This window comes from Labeo rohita, chromosome 20 (assembly GCF_022985175.1).
Source record: "Labeo rohita strain BAU-BD-2019 chromosome 20, IGBB_LRoh.1.0, whole genome shotgun sequence".
In the NCBI taxonomy this organism is placed as follows: Eukaryota; Metazoa; Chordata; class Actinopteri; order Cypriniformes; family Cyprinidae; genus Labeo; species Labeo rohita.
This window is the reverse complement of record NC_066888.1, coordinates 2,356,541-2,383,578: the sequence shown is the minus strand read 5'-3', so window position 1 is coordinate 2,383,578 and position 27,038 is coordinate 2,356,541. Positions and strand designations below refer to the sequence as shown.

The 27,038-nt window shown below is 35.3% G+C and overlaps 1 protein-coding gene across 1 annotated transcript; it reads right to left on the bottom strand.

The window, feature by feature from the left end:
• Positions 1-7: 7 nt before the first annotated feature.
• LOC127151835 (pleckstrin homology domain-containing family G member 3) lies at positions 8-27,038 on the bottom strand. Its single transcript, XM_051092178.1, is given in 19 exon segments — positions 8-2,213; positions 2,844-3,081; positions 3,083-4,387; positions 4,640-4,747; positions 7,399-7,749; positions 8,612-8,622; positions 9,227-9,259; positions 9,363-9,458; positions 9,560-9,593; positions 9,691-9,777; positions 10,930-11,022; positions 11,200-11,382; positions 11,503-11,634; positions 13,013-13,163; positions 13,812-13,858; positions 14,261-14,330; positions 18,674-18,774; positions 23,151-23,611; positions 26,863-27,038. Coding segments are annotated over 19 exon segments (4,521 nt in total). The 5' UTR covers positions 26,963-27,038; the 3' UTR covers positions 8-1,293.

The following is a 27,038-nucleotide window of genomic DNA, read 5'->3' as shown; positions in this document are numbered from 1 at the left end:
CCACATCCACATTTAAATTTTTTTATTTTTTTTTTGTCATGATATCATTTCATGAACCAGTCAAACAAGTGTATATGCACAGATGTGATCTTAGAGTGTGAATGAGCTAAAATCTGATACCCAAAATCAGTTAATAAAACTGAGCTGCCTAAGCAGATGACAGATAAATGGTATTAAAAGGTATCATAATCTTGGTTTGATATGTAAGATTTGCATTAAGATAGAGACCACAGTCTGTAGATGGGACAAAATTTAAAAACATGCAAGTCTGATTTTCTTTGGTTTTATTATGGAGTGAATTTTCACTTTCACAAGAATTTATTGATGAATTTGTAATAAGTCAGATATGGAAATCTATATAATCTTAATAAATAACAGAGAGACACACAGTGATCAATGAGAGAGCTGTTATCATGGGCTGCTAAACCAACAGTGTTTCAAATGCTAAAACCTGGTGTTAATCAGATTTGTTATGAAGACCACAACAAATCTTAAAATAAGCTTAAGTAACATCATTGGGGTAAGCTTTAAAAAAAAAAAAAAATAAAATCATCATCTTTAAACATATAGATCAAGTATCCTGGACAAAAGACAAATACAACAGAAATAAAACAATAGAAAAAAACTTTTGTCCCAGACATGACATCTACTTAAAATCTTTAAAATGCCTTTCAGTTAAAAGTAAAATAAAAGCCTGTTTTCAAGTGGTCTGTTACATTTAGAGTCTAGACGAATCACACTACTCTGCCAGGGCGTATTTTGTAGTATAAACTAGACTTTATCCCTTGCTAAAGAAATCCTTCTCAAAGCTCAAATATGACATTAATTGAAATACCTTGAACGAAATATAAATATTTATAAAGAAGAATGACATTACCCTTACATTTGACTACCAAATACATACATGGATATCTACTATATCAAATATGTGAATGGTATAACAGAAAGAATGCATGTACGACAAAAAAAATTTACAACAATATTTACACTTTCTGCCTGACATTCAGACCATTAAAAATCCACAGGTTTCTCAATATCAGTAAGCAACATGATCATACAGTGTCCGAAATACCAGTAAAATAGCATGCAAAATGTAATGATTATTAGTTTTGAGGTTTAAATTTGCCAGACGTTTTATTTGGCTACAGTATGATGTGTGCTGACCATCCTTTCTTTATCTTCAGCGGTCAAGATTTAGAAGAGGAGATAAATTAATGAAGCAAGTATTTCACAGCCTACAATTTTTGCAATATTCCTGAAGCACACAATAGCTGTACCTTAAAACAAGTGATTTTATCTTATGTTTTGGAATTTTTCTCTGAGATTCTTGACAACACTCTGTTGACTTGAATCAGCTACATTTTTAACAGTACTGTCTAAATGTTCGCAATTGGATGAAGTTTTCTCAAGTTTTTTGCACCTCTCAATCTTAGGTAACTGTTCTGACTTAGATCCTCCATCTTCCCTCAGATGGTATTCCTCTGATTCCTGATATGCCCGACAGCGGTTGATGACAGCCACAATTGAGATCTTCTCACGAGATGTCGGCGAACGAATTTGGACGTAGCTGTCATCTGTTCCATCTGTTGTTATTTTCTGTTTCTCCCCCTCTGTAGGCTGGTCCAGCTCGACTGGTGTTTGAACCTCAGACACTTTCTCAACCACAATTATATTCTTCTCATTTGGAAGGGTAGCTTGAGCAGAGATATAGTAGCCACTGTTGGCATTTTTACTTTGAAGACTGTGCAGATCACTCAAGTACAAACTACCCAATTTTTGGTCCAGAGAACCTGCACGCTGGGTCCGAGTCAGCAATTCTCCTGTATCCCTTCCTGGATAAAACTTGTGAACTGAAGAGTCTGTGGAGTCATTAGAGGTGACTAAGCGGCTAGAAGAGCAGCTAGAACGTCGTCTTGAACTGCTGTCAAACACACTTTCTTCCACTGAACGACTTTGGCCTACTGGTGGCTGAACAGACGAGCTTCCAAGGTGTGCATATTTTGAACAAAGCTCACGGACGTCCGGCCAGTTAAAGTTCTCAGGTGGTGGACTAAGAGGACTCCTGGAATGGGACAGGTGTGGGGACAATAACTTTGGGCTGCTGACAGAATTAGGAGTGTTGTCTGGACTGGGAGTCATAACCTTGGCCTTCTGGTCTTCATCGTAATCAGGCTGATTATATGAATCCACAGAGAGCATCGAGTCTGCTTTACCTGTTAATAAAAATGCCAAATGTAAGTGGAGCAGCAAAACATAAGATAACTTTATGTTTCAGTATATAATACATTAAAAATTGAATAACACTACACTGAAAAAAATTATGTAGAAAGTATTTTCACTCAGACATTCCTAGTAAATTTTACAAATAACTGATCCTTCACCACAAGCTTGAATGACAGGCGATTTTAACAATCATAATGCCGTATCTGCCATTTTGTCAGACAAACAAACCAAACAGGAGAGTAGACACTTGAACTTGAAAAAGGGTAAACTGACATCTTTCCACAGCTGAAACAAGATACATTCTGATGTTCATTCATGTTTCTTTTGTGCTATAAGTAGTAAAGAGGAAGAGATGATCGGTTCTCATCGTCCCGTGTTCGAATCCCGACCCGAGGACCTTTCATGACAGGTAATGTATCACATGACAGGCATAACGAGCCCTCGCCCCTCACTTGTACCCCCTCAAAAATAATAAGTGCATGACGCCCCTGAGTTAACTCCAATGCAGCATGGAACACTAATTTCTCACTAATTTCTGTTATGGAAGTATTTTTTTTTTTTAGAAATGCTTTTTCTTTGGTAATTTGCCTATGATATTACTCAAATAATATTCTTCTTACCTTTGGCCTCCTTTTCTGGCTTTTCTTCCACCACAGCTAGCAGGTTCCTCTTGGTCAACCATGATTCGTCTGACTCCTGACTCCTCTGTCTCAAGATTGGTTGTGTGCACTTTATGCGTTGACTGTATTTCCTTGCAAGATGGAAAACTTTGTTTTGGGATGAATCTGCATTGTCTGTTGAATGAGCTCCCGTCTCTCTCTCATCTTCAGTTTCTGCTCTCAACTGGATAACATGGGGGGGCTAGAGCTCTAAGGGGTCTACCATCTTCCTCCCATTGTTTGGGTCTGATGGCCTCATTCTCACTGGTCGTACGGTTTTCCTTCTCCTTAAAAGGTAATGGTGTAGAGGGCTCCTCTCTGATAGTGCTCAGATCTGAATCCTCAAACATAATCAGTCCATCGCTGCCTTTGGCTTCTGTCTTTCTTCTCTGGTTTAGATCCTTCCTGGAGAGGCTGGGACTGGTCCCTCTAAAATAAGGACTTTCTCTGGGCCTCAGTGCTTTGAGGTCCCCTTGACATCTAGTGACCTCTTTTTCCATATGTTGCCAGACTTTGATCATCTCAGAGGAGGGACGGAAAACCTCTTCTTCATGATTTACATCTACAGACTGAGGTTTAATGGGACCATCTACACTAGAGTCAAACAGGTCTTCATTTTTGTCAGGCCTAGTGAAATCTGGGGAAGCTCTGATAACAGCATTGGTCTCGGATAGAGCCGATGTAACCAAAAGGGATTCTGTGAGTGAGATATGAGCTTTAACAGGTTCAGATGTACTGGTGGTCCTCTCTATGGCAAGGCCTTTATCTTTAGGAATGCTGTTAAAACGACTAACTGAATTTCTAACAAGCCCACTTGGAATGTAAGTAAGGCTCTCTCTACGCTTTAGGCTAAATGTAGCATCCTGGTGTTCTGCATTCTCATAGTAGCTCCTAATCTTGTCAATGAGTAGTTGGTCTTGCCTGGAAAGTACTGAATCCCTTCTTCTGTAAATGCTTCGATCTGAGTCAAAAAGACTGTCCTCCCCTGCTGACCCGATCATGAAATCTGCTGTTGCAAGGGGTTCCTGGGTCAATGGAATTCCATGAGACTCAGAGCAGGTGCTAGCAAGGCGATGTTGACGCTCATGGGCATCTCCCAGACTCAGAGTGCTGCCGGTCCTGCTGGGAAGATGTGGAGATACGCAACTGAGGGAGTGCATTTCATCTGCGGAGATGCTACTACGCCGTGCGGTACAGACAAAGTGTTCAGCGATGACACTGGCCTTATCAAGCACAGATGATGGTAGGATGCTAGTGGAGTCTGGTTTCGCTTCTACATCCTCCTCTTCCTCTGAAGAATCACCAGGTGTGTCTTCCTGGTGTAACAGAGATGAGACCTCTTCTTTAGAACCTTTCTGATCATCTTTATCTATTGCAGACTCAAGATCCTGAATATTTTGGACCTGTCTGTCCAGCTCTTTGGACTCTGGCTCACAAAACACATCTGGCTTCAGTTTCTCAGTGGAACCCCAGTAAGAGGGTATTTCCAGGTTTTGTGATTTGTCCTGGTGAGTGTAAGAAGGGAAAATCAAGATAGAGTTATAGTCTAATTTTAATTTATCTCTGGGGTTGTTTCAAGTAACCTCAAGATACAATACATATGTCAAATTTCAAAACATTGGTTAGTTTTCCTGTTACTTACTAAAGCAACATACAATCAGTAAGTACAATTTTAGGTGTAGTCCTAGGTGTAAAATACTAAGATTAATTATGCAATTATGCTAAACTAACAAATTAAAAAATTTCAATTAACTCACCTGTTCCGAGATATATTTTTCATCCATGAGATATGCCTCCACCTGTTCAACTGATGGGCCATTTTCTTTTTTAAGATTGCTCTCAGTGTCCTCACACTTCCCTTCCTCCTAATATAAAAACATGACAAAAATAATTAGCCTATAAATAAATGCATAAGAATATTTGCATAAGCAATATTTATTTATATAAGCAATACAAGTATCAAACAGTAAAACAATTATTTAGATACATCCAGATTAGTTAGAGTCATAGCAAGCCCAGATGAAATCATCAAACTTTTTACATTAAGATTTTTGGAAGAAACTGTCCGTTAAAATTTTGTTAAATAAAAGGCAAAATAACATTTATTACAAATGTGTTACTGTTCAAAATGCGTTTAAATGACATTTCTGACAACATTTGTTAAACAGAACTGCAGCTGTATTGATGGGTAAAAGCACAATCAAATTAGGTAAAAAAAAAAAAAAAAAGAAGTAATAAATGAACACACAAAAAATGGTGAATATGTAGAACTGTGTCAATGATATGAAAATCTATGGACCTTTCTGAATAATCTATGCACACATACCATCTGGGCTTGGTCATTAGTTCAAAAGTACTTTTAAATAAAAAACAGATCTCAACATTTTCAAACTTTTATGTTAATGCAATGAATAAAACAACTATTATTATATGCACATAACATGTACATGTAACAGTTAACATGTCTGAATTAAAACCAACATTGAACATTTGAAACAATGTTATATAAACTGGGGTATGATATGGAAAGTGAGTGTTCACCATGTCCTAACCAAACACAACAATTAAACATTACATGACAAATACATCAAATTCCATATGGAAAATCATAAAGAAAGGCCTTACATTAGTCATAATAGTCAAGATACAAGTTTGTTTGCTGTACGTTCCTCAGTTGCAGTGTTGTTCTGTATATCATAGTACTTGGTTAGACATGGTGTTACCAGTGGAGCCTCCAGGAAATTTTTAATGCGGTGGCCAAATTGGTACAGCAATCAAGCAATCAATCAATCAATCAATAAAGGAGTAACTTTAAATTGTTATTTCGAGGATCTAGTTCAAATTGATCTAAGCATACAAATTTTTTTCCTGTGATGTATGGTCACATTAAATATTTCTGAATATGACAACATAATTTATTGATTATATGTTATCACAAAAATGTTGCCAGCAACTCCAATTTCTGCGTAAATACATTTATACTCCAAGCATTGCGTATCAGGGGAGGCGCCACTGGGTGTCAGGTAACAGAATGGAGACAGAAGGCTGGAGAACTAGGAATTTATGATGTCAGCCAAAAACTACATTTGTTAAGAGACAAAGAGACTAAGTTAATACATTTTTATTATAGATTAAAAAACGTTTTGCTGGATAAAAAAAATAAATACTTTTAGTGCCAGTTTTGTATTTTGTTTTTGTTTTGATGTTCTTAAAAAGTTGGGACTCAACATCAAACAAGCTGAACATTCTTTACAAGCCAAATGCCTGTTCTTCAATAAAGCTATAAAGCCATTATAGCTGTTTTGAATGCAAAGAAAAACCTGTAACAATAAAAAAGGGAACAATTATGGTTAGTGATGTTAAAGGAGAAGTCCACTATCAGAACAAAAATTTACAGATACTGTAAACCCCCCTTGTCATCCAAGATGTCCATGTCTTTCTTTCTTCAGCCATAAAGAAATTACGTTTTTTGAGGGAAACATTTCAGGATTTTTCTCCTTATAATGGACTGATATGGTGCCCCGATTTTGAATTTCCAAAATGCAGTTTAAATGCGGTTTCAAACGATCCCACATGCAGTTGTAAATGATCCCAGCCGAGGAAGAAGGGTCTTATCTAGCGAAACAATCAGTTATTTTCATAAAAATAATACGATTGATATACTTTTTAATGTCAAACGCTCGTCTTGTCTCACTCTGCCTGAACAGTTTTTTTCTGGTTCATGACAATTAGGATATGTCGAAAAACTTTTTTGTTAAGGGTGTTTGATCTTCTTTGCTTATTCACATTTCAAAGACCAGGTCGGTACTTCTGCAGCGCTGTAGGATGATTTTGAAAAGATTTTTGAAGTTGAGGGAGAAAATACGATTGGAGTTTTTCGACATACCCTAACTGTCTTGAGCTAGAATACACTTAAAAAGTGTATACCTAAAAAGTATTTAAATTGTATTTTTTTAATAACAAATAACCAATCATTTCGCTAGATAAGACCCTTCTTCCTCGGCTGGGATCATTTACAACCGCATTTAGGATCGTTTGAAGCTGCATTTAAACGGCATTTTGGAAATTCAAAATCGGGGCACCATATGGAGAAAAATCCAGAAATGTTTAACCCAAAAAACATAATTTCTTGAACATCTTGGATGACAAGGGTGTGAGTACATTATCTGTACATTTTGTTCTGGAAGTGGACTTCTTTGACACTACATACTGTTAGATGTTTGTGTCAACAAAGTGAAAGTCAGCAATACACAAATACACAAAATTCAGCGCAAGTACTGTATATGCGTTATGGGATGAACTGTAACAATTGAAACTTGTTACAATTTATTTAGTTCTTCTAGCATTGCTGGATGCTCTACAAAGTTAGCTTCTGCTTAGGCAATGTGAGCGGTTAGTGAATTGAGGCATTCTGTGAGAGCACATGCAACATAGCGGGAGCTTCGGCACACATGCAGGTCATGTTGCAGGTCAGGCTGGGGTATGATAAAATCCCCTTGGTGGCAGAGAACCTCACCGTTGTGAAGTCCATGGAAAGCAAAGCTCTTGCTCTATAGTGCCAGCAGGAAATGGCAGCCAACATTGAACTGGCAAAGTCAGCTACCTGGTTGTCCTCGATTAGAATATCGTCAGAGTCACTTCCCTCCCCTTCTGCTTCATCCCCATCCTCTTGCATCAGTCTGGCCTTCAGAGGCGGCGAGCTACGGTCGGGCTCCTCGTTATCACTGGGAATCAAGGCTTCAGGAGAGTATTCTTCCTGTGCAACAGGCTTCTCAGCTGAAGACTCGCATAAGCCAAGAGTGCTAACGCTAGCAGTGGCTTGTAAAGGCCACTTTTCAGCAGCCAATGCCCCCTCACTGTCAGAATGCTGGGGCATGAAGTCAAAAAGATTTCTTCTTAAGAGATACAAGGATATGACCCAAACCAAGAAAATAAGAACATCTCTTTGGAAAAAGAACTTTCTTTGGGAAATAACAGGTGCCCTACTTCTCGCAAACTGTTCTTTGACCTTACTCACTAAAAACAGAAGCAGGTAGTAACATGCAACATTTAGTTTTTAAAAAATGTACTTATTGCAGTAGGTTCAATGATGGGTACAATTTACTCAAGTACATTTCTAATGAGAAAAAAGTACTTTAATTTTAATGCCCGTTTACACCAAGAACAATAATGTTGCTTTTAATGCCCAAACTCTTTAAAGCAGGGTTGAATTCTAATTGGCCTGTTTTTATCACTCATCAGCTTAAGGTGATTTCACTGAATCCTGTGTCATTATCATCATAGTTGTGGTGTGGCGTTCCCCATTCTCAAAGAATCTGAAAAATTCTTAAAACTACCTTAGGCATCGTTCTAGTTATTGTTCTTGGTGTGAACCGGTCTTTACATTGGGCTACTGTTCCAATATTTTGACAGTCCATTTTTCACGCATACACAGAGAAACATGCTTTATGTCATACGTGTAATCATAATCACTCAGTTTTTTACTTATACTTAGTAATTATTAACATTATTACTTTTACTATTTGTACTTTCACCCCGTCCAACAATTCAAGAGTCTTGTGGAAAACAAAATAAACAACATCAGATAAAAAGAACATAATTTGTACATGTCGACTTGTCATCTTATATTAACAAAAGTGTGGTTTCTAGGCATTTCATTGTGGTTTTGTATATTAATTACATCTAACTGTATTCTAAATATTTATTTGGTGGACTTAATGGCCTCTTACCTTTAGCATTACTGAAGAATTCACGCAGACATCAGATCAGCCAGACAAAAGAAAAAGTATAAAAATATAAAAATAAATTTAAAGGCAGATTATTTTGTACAAGATACATTTTTATCTATGATGTTTACAATTTTATTCCAGACAATTTCAGTGGAATATGTGAAATACAAAGTGTATACAGTGTGATTGATTTCTATTTTAACCAAAAAATTTAAGCACATCTGTGACATTAGCCATATTTTGCAGAATTTCTTGCTTTTACTTAAGCACAATATGCTTTTTGAAACTTTCTGAAATAATGCTAGATAACATGGATTGTCGGGCGTTGCAGTTTTGTAATTTTGGAGCCACTCGACAGCCAAGTTCATTAAAGAAAAAGAGAGACACTGCACAAAGAGAGACTCTTTTTTCAGTTAAAGATTCTGCTTAAATTTAAATTAAGTTAATAATACAATTTAAATGTGGTATAATTTAAAAACAGACACATTTTCACTAGTTATGTTTGATCCCACTGTATCATTATTACATGCCAATAGCTAACTTTTATGAACTTTTTATTTAAAACATAAAACAATATCTTTAAAGTTAAAACAGAATGGCTAAATGGAGTTTTACCTTCAGTGTTCTTTAGGATCTCTTTAGATGGTTCTGTTGAAAGATGAAGCAATAGACCATCTTTGTAAAATTAGAAAATGTCAATTTAAAAATAAAAAAAAATGAGTTAAGATCAAAAGATACACTGGAAACCTACCTGACTGTCTCCGGCCTTGTCTAGAGTCAGAAAACTCCTCAGACTGGCATGACGCTGACTTTTTGAGTCTCTCAGGGCTGTACTTATACTTTTTGTCTTTACAAAAAAAAAAAGTTGTCTGTTAAAACAGGCCCATAACACGTTTAATTAAAAAATAATGGTATGAAATATGTTCATGAGTGGTTAGAAATATTTACAAATAGAATCCATCTCCAAGATCGCTTCCTTTGCCTAAAAGAAAAAAAACAAATAATTGTCTGTTTTTATATGCAAAACATAGTACCTAGTATTATTACTGTAGTAATAGTGTTTTTTTTTCATTACATACCTTTTGTGGTATCACAGCCTGATGGTTCTCTAGAATGAGCCGTTTAATATGATGAGCCCATAATTTTTTTTCCTCTACCGTCCTAGCCTAGTGAAAATAAGATATTACAGGAGTTTTATAAACATAAAAACAATAAAAACGATACAATTACAATACAATACAATACAATTTTGAAGAATTTTTATATAGTGACAGTTCATAGTTTGAGAACACCATAAAAAAGTAGTATATACAGTGCAACACAACACATGTGGTTATTTTAAGTCTTCTAGAGCCACAGGATAGCTTTGTGTTAGGAACAGCAAAATTATTTTTTTGCACCCCAAACAAATAGGCACCAGTAGTACATGTTGAATGTCAATGTCAGAAATGTCTTTTAACCAAACATTACAATGTTTTATCATTGCTCTAATAGCTGTACTGAAAGTGGAGCTATCATATGACTTCAGATAACTTCAAACATTCACTGTATGTCAAGAGTTGCGTAAAAATTCTTTAAAGTCCCCCTGCCATCACTGATTTTAATCCTAAAACTCATCTTTGATAATCAAAATGACGTATTTAAACGTTTTGTCATGTAAATAATAGAACAGTAATAGAATAGTAATAAACTGAGCAATTCCAATTAAAAGCAAGGGACGAAGAACTGAGCCTTGTGGGACAACAGTAAGGACAGGACAGGACCTGATCTGTAATCATCCATAAAAACAAACTGACGGCAATTAGTAAAATAAGACCTGAACCAGTCTAGAGCAGTCTCTGATACACCAGTTTCAAATCTTTTAAGTAATTGGATCCAGAGATCCAGAGTCAGATGCTAAGAAAAAGTTGGCAGTTGGGACATAACAACACCCTCTGAACTACCTCAGATAGCTACTTCCTAATTATCAATATCCTTAGCTAGAAATGTTAATGATACAAAAAGCCCAACAAGTTGACAGGATTGGTAACATGTTTGTGACAGTAGGCAATGGGCGGTTTCAATCTTTGGTACACTGCACTTTTAAGGAAAAAAAGCTCAGCAATGATGGTGACTAATAAATTTACACACGGTTTGTCTGTAAGCATGTTAAAATAACCACGTGTAAACAATGTTAAAAACTTGTTTTTCACCACAGGGGGTCTTTGAAGATTTCTGTTTTTTGGTAGAATAATGACAGAAATTTAATTTTTTGCAGAACTTTCTTTATAAACAAAATATCCGTTTTTATGTAAAGGCACTAATCATTAAAGACGCACCTGGACAGAATGAGGTTGTTTGGGATGCTTGTAATGAGTGACACTGAAGCACAGAGAATCCTTGGCACTCTCAATCAGCATGAGTGTTGAGCACTGCAGTATAGGAGGAGGAATAAGAGAAAAACAAACTTTACCAAACAAGAGGTATTATCTCTTATTCACCTCTTAAAATTAAGGGGATCATATAAGAGGTGAAGGCTTCACCTTTACATTAGTGCTGACTATACTGACACATACTGAAAAAGTATGTGAACACGGATAAAGTCATACCGAGATGTGGGTCTTATAGACGTAATGTTCTCCTCTGCGTTTGGTGATAAGGAGCATGCGGTCAAAAAGAAAGAGCGTTCGTTCATTCTTGGCACGATGGACACGAAAGGTGCCCTCGAGAACCAATTCTCCATATGTAGTCAGATCAGGTCCCTTCCAGTTTATGAGCAGAGACTGGACCTCCTGAGATAGAATATGGAGGTACAGAGATCATGAATTGGTTCATATCTTCACTAAACATGACGAGCATATAAACAAGAGCAGTGAAACAGGATCATAACACAAATGTGTTTTCAAACTCACCTGAAGACGGACTGCATGTTCATGTTTTCTCTTCATGTCATTTATATACCATGCAACACCAGTCATAGTGTATATGGCCTCCTCCACCACCTCATAACCCTCCTCCTCTGGGTCAAAGTGCTTAGCAATCTCCTAAAATATTATAAACACATCCAAATAAATCCAAAATTGTTTATTACATAAAGGCAACAAAAATGTCAATCATGAAATTTCCTTGAACTGTATAGGTCCAACAATATTCATAATGATTTACATTACAGGCTGAATAGAACAAAATTTGTAAATGCATTAGCAGAAGTGTAATATCTTCCCAAGTTTCATACTCTATTACCAAGTTACCAATGGATTTCCAGCAAAATTCTGTAGAGCAGCGGTTCTCAATCATTTTGACTCTAAGGCCCCTGTTGTCCTCAACAATATTTAAAGGTCCTAAAACGTTTCCAGTTGTTTGTGATTTACTGGAAAAAGATTAGGGGGAATCCCTCATATATATTAAGATTTCTTAAGGAATCCATGTTCTTCAATTTAAAGTTAAACAGTTGATGAGGGGAGTAAATAGAAATAAGAATATCTTGATAATATCTTGATTTTTAATTCTTTAGCTTTTTAATTTAATGATTGTTTTGTCTAATTTTACATCAAGTCAAGAATCACTGCTGTAGAGTTTAATTAAATGCACAGCCTTTAACCCTGTAAGGCCCACTGTTGTAATATTACAACATAATTTTTTCACTTGACTAAAAAAAAACCCTGGTCATTTTTTTTCACATTTACATTTACCCAATTAACAGGTCTTATTGCTCATCTTTCCAATGCAATTGGATGCTAGATTTAAAAAATAATTCTATTTACTTGAACATGAAATTACACAACCTGCAAACTTCCCCCTGAAGCACACCATCTTGTTTTTCTGGACTGGATAAATCAACATTAAAGTAAGTAAAATGCCCAAAATATTTTAGTTATATGTCTAAATCTTGTAGATATTAAGGTATTGTCGAATGCTTTAATCATCTTAGATTTTGAGCTTAATTATGATGTAATTTTGCAACATTGGGTTAAAAGGGGTAGCAGAATTTGCCTGTGCACCTTGTACATTACATGGATGAGTTGTGCCTCTCACCTGTTCCATGTGAAAAAATACTAGTAATACCATACTGCTTTTGATCATTAACAAGTTTTAAATGTCTTCTTTGTTACAATTTTGAGTTTCCATCCATATTTAATGATTATTAAATAAGTTTGTGTAGCAATATTTGAAACTGTGTCTGTATCTGTGTAAGTCAACAACAAAAAAGTTTGGCAGCGTTTTTCCCTTTTAAGTGTTCCTTTTAAAAAGAATAATTTTGTTAAATTTGCAATGCGCAATTATACCAATAGACATTTTATGGTTATTTTGCATTTGATTATGTGCATTTAGTATTTTGACCCCTGTTGTCATTCACAGTAGGTGATTTGAACCCTTTACTATTCTATAAAGTATTAAAGTATCTGGCAGTGGTTGTCTAACCTGTAGTAACAGATGATATTTGAGGATCCTCTGAACAGGCTTGAGAAGGTAAGATCCCAGAGGCAGCGTTCGCTTTAAAGCAGCTTGTCTGTCCCTGAAGAACTTGGCAAGAGTTTTGTTTCTCATGCAGTCTGTTAGGGCAGCCACAGAGCTATGGAGAGAGTATTAACAGTCAAAACATGGCACACCACAACAAATATGTCCCTCTCACAACAGTCAACTCACATAGAACATTAAACAATAATTCTCTGATAATTCATAAATCTGAGTTTACAAAGGAAATACATAAAGCTCCAAAAAGAAGTAGCACCTACACTAAGAATGTACAACATATCCCTCACGTACAGTGGCACTATTGACTATTGATTGGTGGTTGACTACATCTTCATCCATCTAAAACTGTGCACATATCACATAATACACATAACTCTGATTGTTTTTAAACTGTACAATTTATGTATGTTTGATTGTACTATATGTTTTGTTTCCAGATGTAATAATTCTATGTAATGGATTTTACTGTCCCTACACACTGGTTCAGTACAGTTCTAGTACTGTACTGGCTCCGAAATTTCTGTGCTTATCCAGGCATTATAAACCTTATTGTTCATTAATTTGACAAACCACTATATTAATATTAGTTAAGGAATTGAAAAATACTCACAAATCAAGAAATGCCAAGGTAATATTTTACCTCCCCCTATACTACTCAGAAAGCAAAGGTGCTTTATTTGGTGCATGAAAATCACATCAATGTGACCACCTAGCCAGAGGCTCTGCAATGTTTAGTGCAACTTACTTTGGGTAGTTGGTGCAATATTGCGTGTAGATATCAAAATATTCCCGCTTAAAATAGAGAGGAAAACCAAAGTCAGTAAAGCTTTTCTCAACAACACTCAATGCAATCAGCTGCAATGAGCTTCATTTACATACATCAATCTGGAAATCATCATACGCTGTAATTAGAGCACTGTTTATCTGGAGCTTTAGTATATCAAAGCTGATTTCAAGTAAAGATGTTAAAGAATTTAATGAACAAGTAACCATAAACACTTATCATTACAGTTATATTTCCTGTTTAGTTTCACAAACATTCAAATATGATCAGGACTACATTTCCCAAAAGCATTGTAAGCCTAAGTTGATCGTACAACTATTGTCACCAATGGAGCTAAGATCAACTTAGGTGATGCTTTTGGAAACGCAGCCTAGATCTGAAGCCATGAAAGATACTGGGTTGAACTTCACCTTAATCACAAAGCATCTGGCAATGGCCACAGGATCATTGTCACACAGGTCCAATGACTGAAGCAGTTCACTAAAAGAAAAAAGAAAGTATGTTTACAGACCACAAAACATTTAGCTACTGATTAGTAAAACGCCACATGCTCAGCACTCTTTTATAAAGGAAAACAGCCCCAATTAGGGCCATTATAGTGTTAAGCTTGCAAAATGCCTTGTGATACAGAATTAACAGCACATGCACTCTGCAAGTCAGTCATTCTATCATTACCCTTACCATTCTTTATATGTCCATGAGTGCTAGAATAAGGGATAGTTCACCCAAAAATAGACATCTGTCTCACCATTAAAATCTTCAGATATATTTTGCTCAGGTTTGTGTGTAGCTATTTTGTGTACATCCTAGTTATGTTCTGGTTGTCATTACAACAGAGCAAGTTTTGTATGTACAGTGTGAGCAGCTGGTCTCATGCTCACACAGTCTCAGAAATGAGCACAGAGTAACAACTGATGTCAGTAGTTTGGGAAAATGATAAAGTACCTTTCTGCTTTTTGTCAGCAAACCCTATAGTACTCCTCCAGAACACACTAAAAATACAGTACCCATCTCATTATATCATTCTGTGAAACTTTTGTCACTGATTCTTGAGACATAGGACAAAACAAGTCCAGCAGTTGCAACTTCTATTAGGTTTAAAAAAGAAAATATTTTCAATTGTAAATGTTATGAGGAAGGGTTGAGAAAAGATTCAGGTAAAATAAGGCTGAGGGAACACACAACGCTAGATAAAACATAGCGATACATAATACATTTCATTTGTATTCTGATCATATGTGGATCATTTGGTAAGATGTTTAAATGTGAGTATTAAGATCCTGGTGAATGTAAATGGAAGTAACAATTAATTGTTTCATTTGTTCACAGTTAGCAGATGCACAGCAGACTGTTCTGAGGTTGGAGAAAATAGATCATTTATTTTTCAATGACATATCAAAAACTTAATTGTAAATCTTGAAAAAAAGCTTTATAAACAATACATACTGTTTGTTTTAATACAGTAATTGATTGACTGAATGTGTTAAAAATGTCTTGATTGCTTGATTGCAAAATAAGTGATGGCAAGGTAAAAAGCACATTTTGATAAAAATGAGAAAAGCACAGTAGCGTAGTACATGTATGATACAAAAAATGTAGTTTCTGAGGGTTTTTTTTTTTTTCCATGAGTACAAGGTTTTAATTTTTGAATATTGCACCCTGTTTTGTCCCACTTCTCAAAAATTAGTGTTGTATATATACTTTTTTTTATTTGAGGCTGGTTGTTCTACACTGCCATTATATGGATGAGAGCAGGACATACATTTTTTTTATTTCTTCTTTTGTGGTCCAATAAAGAACGAATGGTATTTGTAGGACAACTTCAGGATGAGAAAATAATTGCTGAATTATAATTTTTGGGTGAACTATCCATTTGAACTAAAATTGCAAACAACAAATAATCGGTTTGCAATACTTTTAAAAGTCAAAATACTTTATTGTTAGATTTACTTTATTATCTTTCCTTTTAACTGACAATCTTTTGCCACTGTTGCCATGAAATCTGGATTTGAATCTCCTGTCCATTAAGTGGTTTAAATGGATTTAAAAGCAAAACTCAGGGCTTAGCTGACCACAGCAAACACCACAGCATACAGTGGTTCACACTTTCTGAGTCATGCATTTGTGACAAACCACAAACAGAAATATGGCAATCATTCACCCACTTACTGTATGGTATTGAGGAGAAAAGTATCTCTCGGCAGTAAGACCGACACCTGACAACAGGTGAGCAGACAATTATGTTCAAAAACAATATACTGTTCAGGGCTCCAAGCCTTTTTTTAAGGAACAGGATGAGAAATCACACGTATACTGGTAAAAGCTTTCATTTAGAGTCACAGCTTTTACTGGAAAATGGACAAAAATATTAATGATCATATTGATCCTCCACCACTACACAGATTTTTGTCTTCACAATTGTTCTATAGAATGAGAATGTCCCTCTGCCTAACAAATCATAGTTCATGTAACTGTGACACACCAAAACATGCACACACAAATGGAAGAGTCCACTTCTAAAGCCATTTCATTGGGTATTTAATGTTTTAGTCTCCCTTTAGCTCAGGTATGGTATGACACTAACAACAGCAAGACCATGTGTTTGATTTTCAGGGAACAAAAAAACTGGCTAAATGCACTGACTGGACTGAATCAAAACACAAAAATGAAAAAGATTAATGAAAAACCGCATGAGAGAATTTATAAATTCTTGAAATATTAAGACAGATTAATCTGACAGTTTAGTAGTTTCTCTCTTCTCTTTTTCTCTTTCATATCATGTTAACCCTTACAAAAAAGAAGTTTATTCAAGTGTATGCTATTAGTATACTTCTTTTTTAGCTAAAAATAGGAAAGTATACTTTCAGTATACTTTTATGTACTTCTCAGATATGTGCCTTTTATTCTTCTCAGAAATATACTTAAAATGACATTTAAGTATACTTGATTTATACATTAAGAAAAAGTCTATTTGAGTATATTTGAGCTGTACTTGTGCTCTGAGAATCCGTGTTTTCATAGTTATACGCTACGGGCACTATTTCACATCTTCTGTACAGAATTTCCAAAACACGAGTGAAGAAGAATCCACTTTCACGTGTAATCTAACACAATCGTCAGACATAAAACAACATCTAAACCATAGATAAGTAAAACTGTGTAACGTTATGGAATAAAATGTTGACCCATGAAGAGTTAATAATGACTGTCAAGCTTTGGGGTGTTGATTAACTCCATCTACGTTCTGATTATCATAATTAGATTTTTTTATTTATTTTATTTTTTTATTAGCGTTTTGTTCAAAATGTTGTTTCTTTATTTCTTTATTTTCTATTTATGCAACTTACCCACATTCAAGTGTTTATAAAAAAGAATGCATGAAGCTAGAATAAAATATTTTTTGTTTACAAGCAGATACTCTGTACTTTCTTTTGATGTTTTGTATGTTCAGATATTCATATAACAAAACATATACAAAAAACATAGATGTAAACTAGTTGTGTACTCAAAGTTTACTTCTGTTATACTTAAGGTATACTTATATATACTAGAAAGTGGGCCAATTTAGTCCCAAGGAGTATTAAAATAGTGCAATGATATTTGTATACTTTCTACATAACGTACACTTAAAATATACTTAAACTTTACTGAAGTATACTTAATAAAATAAACTTAAAGTATACTTCTTTTTGGTAAGGGAATGCAGGGAGTGTGCTCGAACAAAAAGGACTCTTTGTAAACATACAGACCATTGTACATAGTAATATTATGAGTGGGTATATGCACAATAAATGTGACAAAAGATACAAAAATGGCATGAACCCAGGGCTCTGCAGTACAACCATTTTAGTCACATTTAGCAACTGAAAGTTACTATGTGACTAAAAAAAAAAAAAAAAAAAAAAAAACTATTACGTGCACCAATGAGAGTGATCTGAAGCTCATAAATAGTTGCATAAAGAGTGCAAAATTAACATTCGCCAAGTGGCAAATGAGAGTAAAAATTGCAAAGGTAGCAATTTAATTGTGTACATTTATTTTCTGGTGTGCAATGTGACACCCGTGTTCATTTACACGTGAGCAGCTCATGATTCGTTGTGTTTTCAGTGTCTCGTTAGCAGTGTCTCAGCTCGGGTCCCAATAAATGCTGCTCCACATGAACTCCATCTAGGCAAGCGCCATGAGATTTGGAAAAGGATGGAACAGGAGAAAGGTTTCTGCTGGTCTCACTGGTTCTCTGGCAAAATACATTTTGCACTTACCAAGGAGTTAATAATACACTATTGTTGTTGTTGCTGTTGTATAGTCATATTGAGTCATATAAAAACAGTTTAAGTGTAGCCTGAGACAAGTGAAGTGGAGAAAGATAATAATTGAAGCATGCTTTTCTTGTGCAGCTCTAGACACACAGCAAACCTGAACTTCTTTAAACTAAATTAAAAAAAAAGAAAAAGAAAAATTGCTAAATTGTGTAAAGTGCAATAATTTGTTACCCCAAATTGTCCAACCCCCACTAATCCCTGTTTTTGTAATAATGAAAATAAAAACAGTAAAAACTCCCTTTTTACTGTGGAAAAATTGCTTTGCTATGATTCAAGATTTCAGTTATTCCGCCCACCCAGATTAGGGAGAGTTACCCTTTAATCACCATTGTTATTAAATAAGAAATTAAAACAACATTATAATGTCTTAAAATTAAGCTCTTTGCTCTTTGCATAGAAAACCTATGCATTCCAGTGTCTGTACATGCACCAGTAAACGGCTGATGCTGGTTTCAGTTTCATTGAGCTGCAAAAACAAACTAATAATTAATGATTTCTTACCTGTTAAACTCATAGATGTCCTCTATATTTCCAAACAGAGCACACACCTGTTCTGGCTTGATGGGAAGATCTCCAGTGTCTATAATGTGAGCAAGATAGTCCTACAAAAAGAAGAAAAGTCTTGAACACTCTAGAATGCTTTTGACTTGCATGAAACTTCAGATTTTAAAGACCTCTTCTTCTTCTTCTTCTTTTTTTTTTTTTAAAGATGGATGCACACTATATTGGTAAGCATATTATTGAGCATCAATTTTTGCCTTTTTTGTTAACATCCGAAATGATGTAAACTTAAACAGTACGAAAGTACCAAACCAAAAGTCATATTTTCTATATATTTTATATATTTACTCTATAGTGTATAATTTTAATACCTAATAAAATTAGAATATAAAGTAAACATTTGTAAAAATAAAATGGCAATACAAGTTCATAATAGAGAAATAGAACCTGGCTCATATACAAGTTTTACAGATAAGTCCACACAAGAGATTATCTGCAAAAATGCCATTGTTGACAACTGTTGTTTCTTGTGGTCTGACTCTTCACTGGAGGCTTCTAAAAGCTTGATATTCTTGGTTATACAGTATAACAGCAGCCTCTGGTGGTGAAATAGAAACCAACATAAACATTATTGTGTCGTTATCCTTTCACTGCTCATCTTTTAGTCTTAATTCTGTTTCAAATAATAATAATAATAACAATAATAACAATAATAATAAACACTATGCTACTACACTATTATTCTTGCTGATCTCATTAGATTTTATTTGAAGAGTTTTTTAGGAAGTTCCCAAAGTGTTATAGTAAAGTTCTAAAAATAAGCACTGTAAACTTTTTCTCTGACAAAAAAAAAACTTTAAGACGCAGTTCCATGCAAAAGTAACATAAAAGCATATTGTAAATTCTGTAATAAATCTCAGAACAATTTTCCATTGAATGAAAAAATTCAGTCATATTACTGATTTTAAATTTATCTGCATATTCTAAAAAGTACTGACAGACTAATTGGTATTCTTCATTAATGTGATTCTTTAGATTAACAGAAACTCAAGTGTACTTAAAATTTGCTAACTTGCAAAAGCCACCTCAATGATTACATGTAAACAAATTTTAAACTGATTTAAAAAGTGGTACTAAATAATCTAGAAAATTTAGATGATCATTTCTCATCACCTGTCTAAAGTTCCATTCACAAATGCCACATGAGAGATAAAAGCAGTTACATCTTTATGACCCACATCAGTTTACCAATAAAACACTTTATTTCGAGCTCTGATCAGAAATCAGCCATATTTAAAAGATATGTATAAGTAGAATGTCTATCTCTACTAAAAGGCCTTAATTCCTTCCTTTAATGGATTATATTATTCACATCTCTCTGTGCCCTTGACAGTTGCTGTACAGTATTTTCCCCTTACTATAACAGTCAGTGTAGACCAACAACTGTTTGGTTACCCACATTCTTCCAAATATCTTTTTTCTAGGTTTAAGTCAGTAAAGGCAATAACAACGATTTGGGACACATTTTATGGAAAACTATGTAAGTGAAGCCGTGTGGCATGGCATGATTTTGAGCAGCTTTCAGAGTTGGGCGCTGCCACTATGCATACACTCATACAAAGCAATGTGTTAAATTTTGAATGCTCTGTTGTCTGCAACACCACCATGCGTCAAACCCCTTAAAAGTATTCATGCAACTGGGCTATGGATTATATTTACAGCTATTGTCAAACAGATACTAAAAGACTTCATTGTTAAGAGGAAAGAGAAGTTTGCCTCAATGCTAACAAAACCTCACAAGTTTCACATGGCCTAGGGCACTTAAAAGAAAGCTATACTGCACAGGCAATGCATTGTATTGTTGTGAAACACCTATGGACACACAAACACACAAAGGAGATGTTATGTTACTTACTTGCACACAACAACAAGAAAGACATATAAATCAAGAGCCAACTACAGGACGTAAGTAACAGAACACTGTATGCAGTCCTCAGTCTCCAGCTTCAGTGATTATAATGCTATAGTGCCTTCTAATAGTGATTTTTTGCTCAATTTCCATGCATAATTCATTCAAACTTTTATTTTCAATGCTTCTAAATTTGACAATGTTAGGTTCACCATTTAGGCTTACTGATGCACAAAACAGCAATGGGTATGTATTCTACAAAAAGAATACGGATTACTGTTGCCAGACAAAATAAGCATTTAATTAGTCTAAATTAATAATACTATAACAAAATCTACAGAAATAATCAACAGATTTTTTTCATAATCGCACAGCCCCACCTGCAAAATACATCCAACAATTCAAATGTGGACAGACTATTCAGGGCTGTATTATGTATTCTTCCAGTCATTTTCCTAAATATATTACAATTATCCGATAAAGTCTCTCAAAGTGCACGTCTTTCAAATAAATACACTTGTGATGCGTTTTTCTGGTTCTTTTAAAGGCAACTTTAAAATATAATTTTTAAATGTTATAGGTTTTTTGTTTTTCCTCATGACTGTTAGTAAACTCACTTCAAGTTGTGTGACATTGCGTTGTACTTGGAGGACTCAATTGGCACAATCCAATTGTCAAACCTGATGTTACATAACATGATAATCCCAGGGCACTAGATGTCTCTGACTGCTAACAAGTCATGATACGCAACTCCTACACTTCAGAAGCATTCAACATATAATAAATGTGTGAATTAAACTTGACAGGCGGATTAAACTTAATGTATGAGCAGTGATATGATCTACAGTATCTGACGGGTTTAAATACACACCCTCCTTGATTCCAGTGCACTGAACTGACCTCCTAATGAAATAATCAGCTTAAAGTTGAGATGTAACAGAAGTATCAGCAGATCTTTATTTCTGTATTGTGTAGCATGGGGACTTGGTTCTATCCATCAGTTGCTGATTGGATAAAAGTGGATCTAAATGCAAACGTGCAAATGATTATAAGAAAGGGGCCATGGTTTAAGCAGACTAAATGATTAGAGAAGTCTGGTGTATATGTCATGTGTCTGGGTAAAACTAAATAAACAAAACTAGACTGGATAGAGTAAACTAAACACATGCAGTTACCTTAACATGTGCTTTGGACATAACTAGCATTCACTGCTTAACAAATAATGTGGTTTCCACTTAGGACTATGTTGCTGATTGCTTTGATTTATTAAACGATTAACCAAATTTCATTGTACAACTATCATTAGACATTGAATCTTTCCTATTGTTAAACTGATTTTTTCCCCTTCTTCTGTTATTTATTTATTTGTTTCTATTTATTTATTGTATTTATTTATTTTGTACCTACTTAACTACTTGAATGAGTGAAGTTTTGTGGGGCTCTATTCCTGTCAGTCATTTGAAGCATTCAGATTTACTGACATACTTTTGGAGGACGAGGCTAGGCTAAGCCTGGTGGACGCTAGCGAAATGGTTAAAGTTCCCGATGGTGCTTCTGTTTAGTACCTTGGTCAACAGATCTAAAGAACAGTTTCTGTCTGTACTGCGAAAACCCTAGTAAGTTTTTCATCTACCAGCAGGTCTGTGAAATAAACCATGTCACCCAAATTATTGTTTAGATTTACAATAAGTGAGAATTCCTGCTTCACCTACATTTACGATTTAGCAGATAAAGAAAAGCTTGGTGATTAATGTTTGTAATCAACTCTAATCTTGATGCTATTTTGCATGCAATAAGATTCAATGTCCTGAACTTTTTAGAAGTCCAGAATGTGCCTTCTTTCCAAAGTCCATCATAGCTGATCTGTGACTTCTCACTTTTTGAAGAGTGTTCACTACCACAACCTCTCCTGCTGGGAATCTATTACAAGGACTGACTATACTAGAGGCACAAACAGCTTTTTTCAACTCTGAGTTGAGTTTTATCTAATGAAGTGTAGAAATTCATCATGTCAAAATGCCCACTGACAATTTCCAAAGGCTTAACACAAAGTAATTTAAATGGAGAGCTCAAACAAAAATAAAAATTCTGTCATAATTTATTCACCCACAGATAAAGATATTCTTTCTTTTTCTCTCTATAATAATTGTAAGAGCACAAAAGTGCACTATTCATCAGATCAGACTATTTGCATGATTACAAGCTGCAATGCAGATCAAGGCAGCAGTAATGTACGTGTCCACTGACAGAGTAAGTGGAGGTCTCAATGGGAGCTGATCAAATGCTTGAGCATAGTAAGCGGAGACGAAGATAAAACAGTTTAGAAATACTCAACTAAATGAGGATGGAAAAAAATGGCACTGATCTAACATATGTTTTAAAAAATTGCAGCCTGTCAGATAACTTACATCTTACGGAACCATAACTTTAAAACCAAGGTACCGAATCATCATTTTTGTGTACTGTTACATCTCTAGCATATATATAATTAATTACATTTTTGCTCATTTTATTTGATTGACGCTTGAATATAGGCATTTGTTTAGAAAGGTTAAGACAAATGCTGACCTCTACGATACTCCGCAGATCTCGCACATACATCCGCTCCGTCTCAATGATCTCCATGACCACACGGTCCAAGTAGGTGAGCTCGGGGTTGGGTGCCATGGTGTTGGCAGCAAATGGAGAGAAACTGTTGGAAACGGAGGAGCTGTTGTTGTTGTTGTTAACAGCGTTGCTGCTATTTTGCTGGAAGAAGAGGGTGGTTGCTTGGGCAAGACTAGTGCCCTGAGTCTCATCTGGATCAGCTGCAGGCATTAATTCCAGATCCACGTTGTCATCAATAGGCACACCAGCGGATGGGGTACCTGACAGAAGAATGTCTTCCCGAGAGGAACCGGACCCAGATGAGATAGTGGAGACCACGCTTACGGGCCTCTGGACTTCTGTGAAGTCAGAACTATCGGACAGTGTAGCAGTGGTGGCCCGGTCATTACTGCCAACAGAGGCGGTGGACAACCGAGGTGATTCTAAAGTAGAAATGGCAAAAAAAAGAGACAAAGAGAGTGATTTATTTGCACATCATAGACAATTACAATGTATTTCTCACATTCAGATGACTAATATTCCTTATCACACAACAAGCCAAAAGTCACCATGCTATGTCATCTTAAAGTCACTTCTGTCCTCATTTTAATTTACACCTGCTATTTTTTATTAGCTCACTTGTTTAATGTCAGAAATTACAAATGGTTAGGCTATAAACAGAAAAGATGTTTGGTTCCTCTGTAAAAAGGCTTACTGACAAGTTTCAGGCACAGATGATATAAAAATCTTTAGGAAAACACATTTGTGAAATTTCAAAGATTTGTATGACACAGTGGGGTAACATGTAAAATGCTAGTGTAGGCTAAAATGATAATTAATAAAAGCCTTTTTTCTTACCAATAAAAGAGCACAACCATAGTATTGGTATTGGCATTGGAATTAGGATTGTACAAAAATTGTAATTAGGATTGTACAAAAATGCAGCAACAATTTTCAGATTTTGATTTTATCTGTGAACTTATGTTCAGCTATTCTGTTTAACACTCACTTTCTTTTAGGCTCATCCAGTCATCAAAGCTTGGTAAATACTGCAAGTGCATGCAAAATAACACTCTATGAGTGAGACAGATTTTAAAGTTATTTAAAGCTTGACTGCACATGACAGAAACTGGTGATATCTAAGTAGGTGAGTTTCTGTTTTTTTATTTGTGTGTCCATTTACACTAGTTTCAGTTCAGATTGTTTCATTGATGCAGTATTCTCACAAACATGAGAAGCAAAAAACATTAAAGTAAAAATGACCATATAATTATATAGGGTCACTTTACCAATCACCCCTAATGCCCATCTCACACATGCAGTGCATATTTTTCCATGCCCGTGTTAACGGATTATCGAATTTACACTGCACATGGACGTTGTCTGGAAATGCAATCCAAGAGTCTATTTTTGCTGTGCTGCACACACTGAATTAAAGTGACAGCGCATTGTTTGTGGTGAAAATGAACAAGCATTGACGCAAAAATGTGCTTATAATAAAGCCTACTCTGTTCCACAGTCAACGTGTGACTTTTTGGCTAGGTTTAAAGCCAAAAAAAGTGCACTTTTAGATAAACAGGGTGACACCTCGGATTGCACTCAAAAAGGTAGAAAAACGAAAGTCTTTATAATCTGCAGGATTGCTTTTGCTAATAAAGATTTAATTGCAAGAGAAAAGGCACAGTCAACTGTTTCTATCAATGGTAACTTTTAAATTAAAATGTTTGTGATAGCATTTTAACATAAGAAGAGTAGGGGTGACCAGGGCACAAAATAACATGGGGTTAGTTGTAACACACATGGGTTAAACATTTCTACACATGCTAACAAAATTGTATTTACTAGTTGCAATACCAACTTTAGAAAAAAAAAATGTGCCAACATTCAAAAATCTTTTAAAGATATTGCATCTCTGTTTTTAAAATGAGCTAAATATGCTATTATTTTAATATCTAGTTTGTTATTTAGCAGTTTAGATTATTTAATGCTTTGCTAACTAGCAGAATACATTATATATTTTTTCATCTATTTGCCCACATTGCATTGCTTGTTTTTTTGTTGTTGTTGTTGTTGTTGTTGTTGTAGTAGTTTTTTAGATCAGATAACATTTTAAGCTGGTCATAGGTCAAGTTACAGTGTGCCCCAACTATGGGACATGTTGTCACACTTCACTTCCATTCTTTTTGGGGTAAATAAAGAAAGTATGCACTGTAATTATGAAACAAACATACATATTTATAACAGACACATGTGAAATTACTTAAAAAGTAAAAAAGTGTTGGATTGTGCCCCGCTCTCCCCTAGGCTATAGGCTGTTTAAATGTTTTGCCACATGCTTGAGCAACTTGATATATGAATCTAGAAGTAAAATGCATTGAATAATACACAGTTTATATTCATTGCATTTAAACATAAATAAGTCTAAGAAAGATTGTATTAGTGTACCGTATAAAAAGAGAATCACAATGCTAAAAAAGTATTTTCAGTAACAACATTTGGATTTGAATGGAAATAATGGAGCCTGTGCTGCTTCTGCATTGCATACGTACCACACACGGACTACATACGCACTGCAAACAGAGCATGTGTAAAAAGGGCATAATCCCTAGAAATGATTAGCAACAGACACATGCATTTGCAATCAGGAATTCACAATGAACATTCTTCCAAAACTATCTTTCAGTCTGATGTGACTGAAAAGATATAGATATGCTTTTAAAAGCACTTTCTTAGGCTCCAAAATAAGATGATTTAAAAACTGTCAAAAGACAGACAAACAATACTTGCTCAGAGTCAATGTCTCCCGTCTACCTTTCCGCTTATAAAAGTACACTCAAGGTCAGCAGCAGGACAGAGGCAGAAAACTCATTTCCATACAAGCATTTTAAAAGTAAACACTTTCAAACCAGCCCATCCCATTTATGCCTTGTTCTGGACTTTCACCTCTGTATCTTCAAACCGTTGCTGGGTGGTCAATGACATCATGTGTTTGAAAAAAACAATGGACTAGCATTTACAAATAAACAACTCTACAAAGTCATAAAAAATAATATGTTTTTTCCTTTTTCAATCCAAATTTCTTAAGCTAAACACTTAATGTCTTATTTAAAATTGACTACTTTATACTATACTTTGCATGTGATACAAATTTAAATGATTTAAGTTTCATGTCACTGGAACTCCAGGGGAATCAACTGTTAGTCAAATCTTCTGTTAGCTTTTTTTTTTTAGGCCAAGGATTTTGAGCAATCAAGAATGATTAACATCATCAGGACTGATCTCAGCTTGGATGAAGGACCATCATCTCCAGCTCAGCCTTGCTGAGACAGAGCTCCCTGTAATCCCTGCAAACCTGTCAGTTGACCACAACATCACTGCTCAACTGGGGTTTACAACACCAACACCGCCCAGGACAGCAAGGATCCTGAGGGCAGTGTTTGATGACCAACTGAGCTTTTCCATCCACATTTCAACAACAGCCAGGTTGTGTAAATTTGTGCTGTAAAAAATCAGGAATGGACTACTTTAATGCTCTACTGGCTAGACTTTCTAAAATTAAGGCTTTGAGGATGGAACCTACCATCCATACCATTTTTAAAAGGTAGAAACTTAAGCTGTTTCAAAACCTATTTCTAAATGACTCAGGGAAGTAAAGAAAGCCCACAGAGGGGGAGCGAAAAGCCTTCAGACTCACCAAACCACCGTGATAACCTGAGATTAAAGACAGTGAACCAGGATCTCTCCTCCCAGATACTCCTAAGAGTAGAAACTTCCACATGTGGATGGAGAACCATTCTCAAGATTTGTACTTGTTATAGCCCAAAAAAACTGGTGCTGACTTGCCTTCAGCTCACTAGGTGTCTTTCTGAT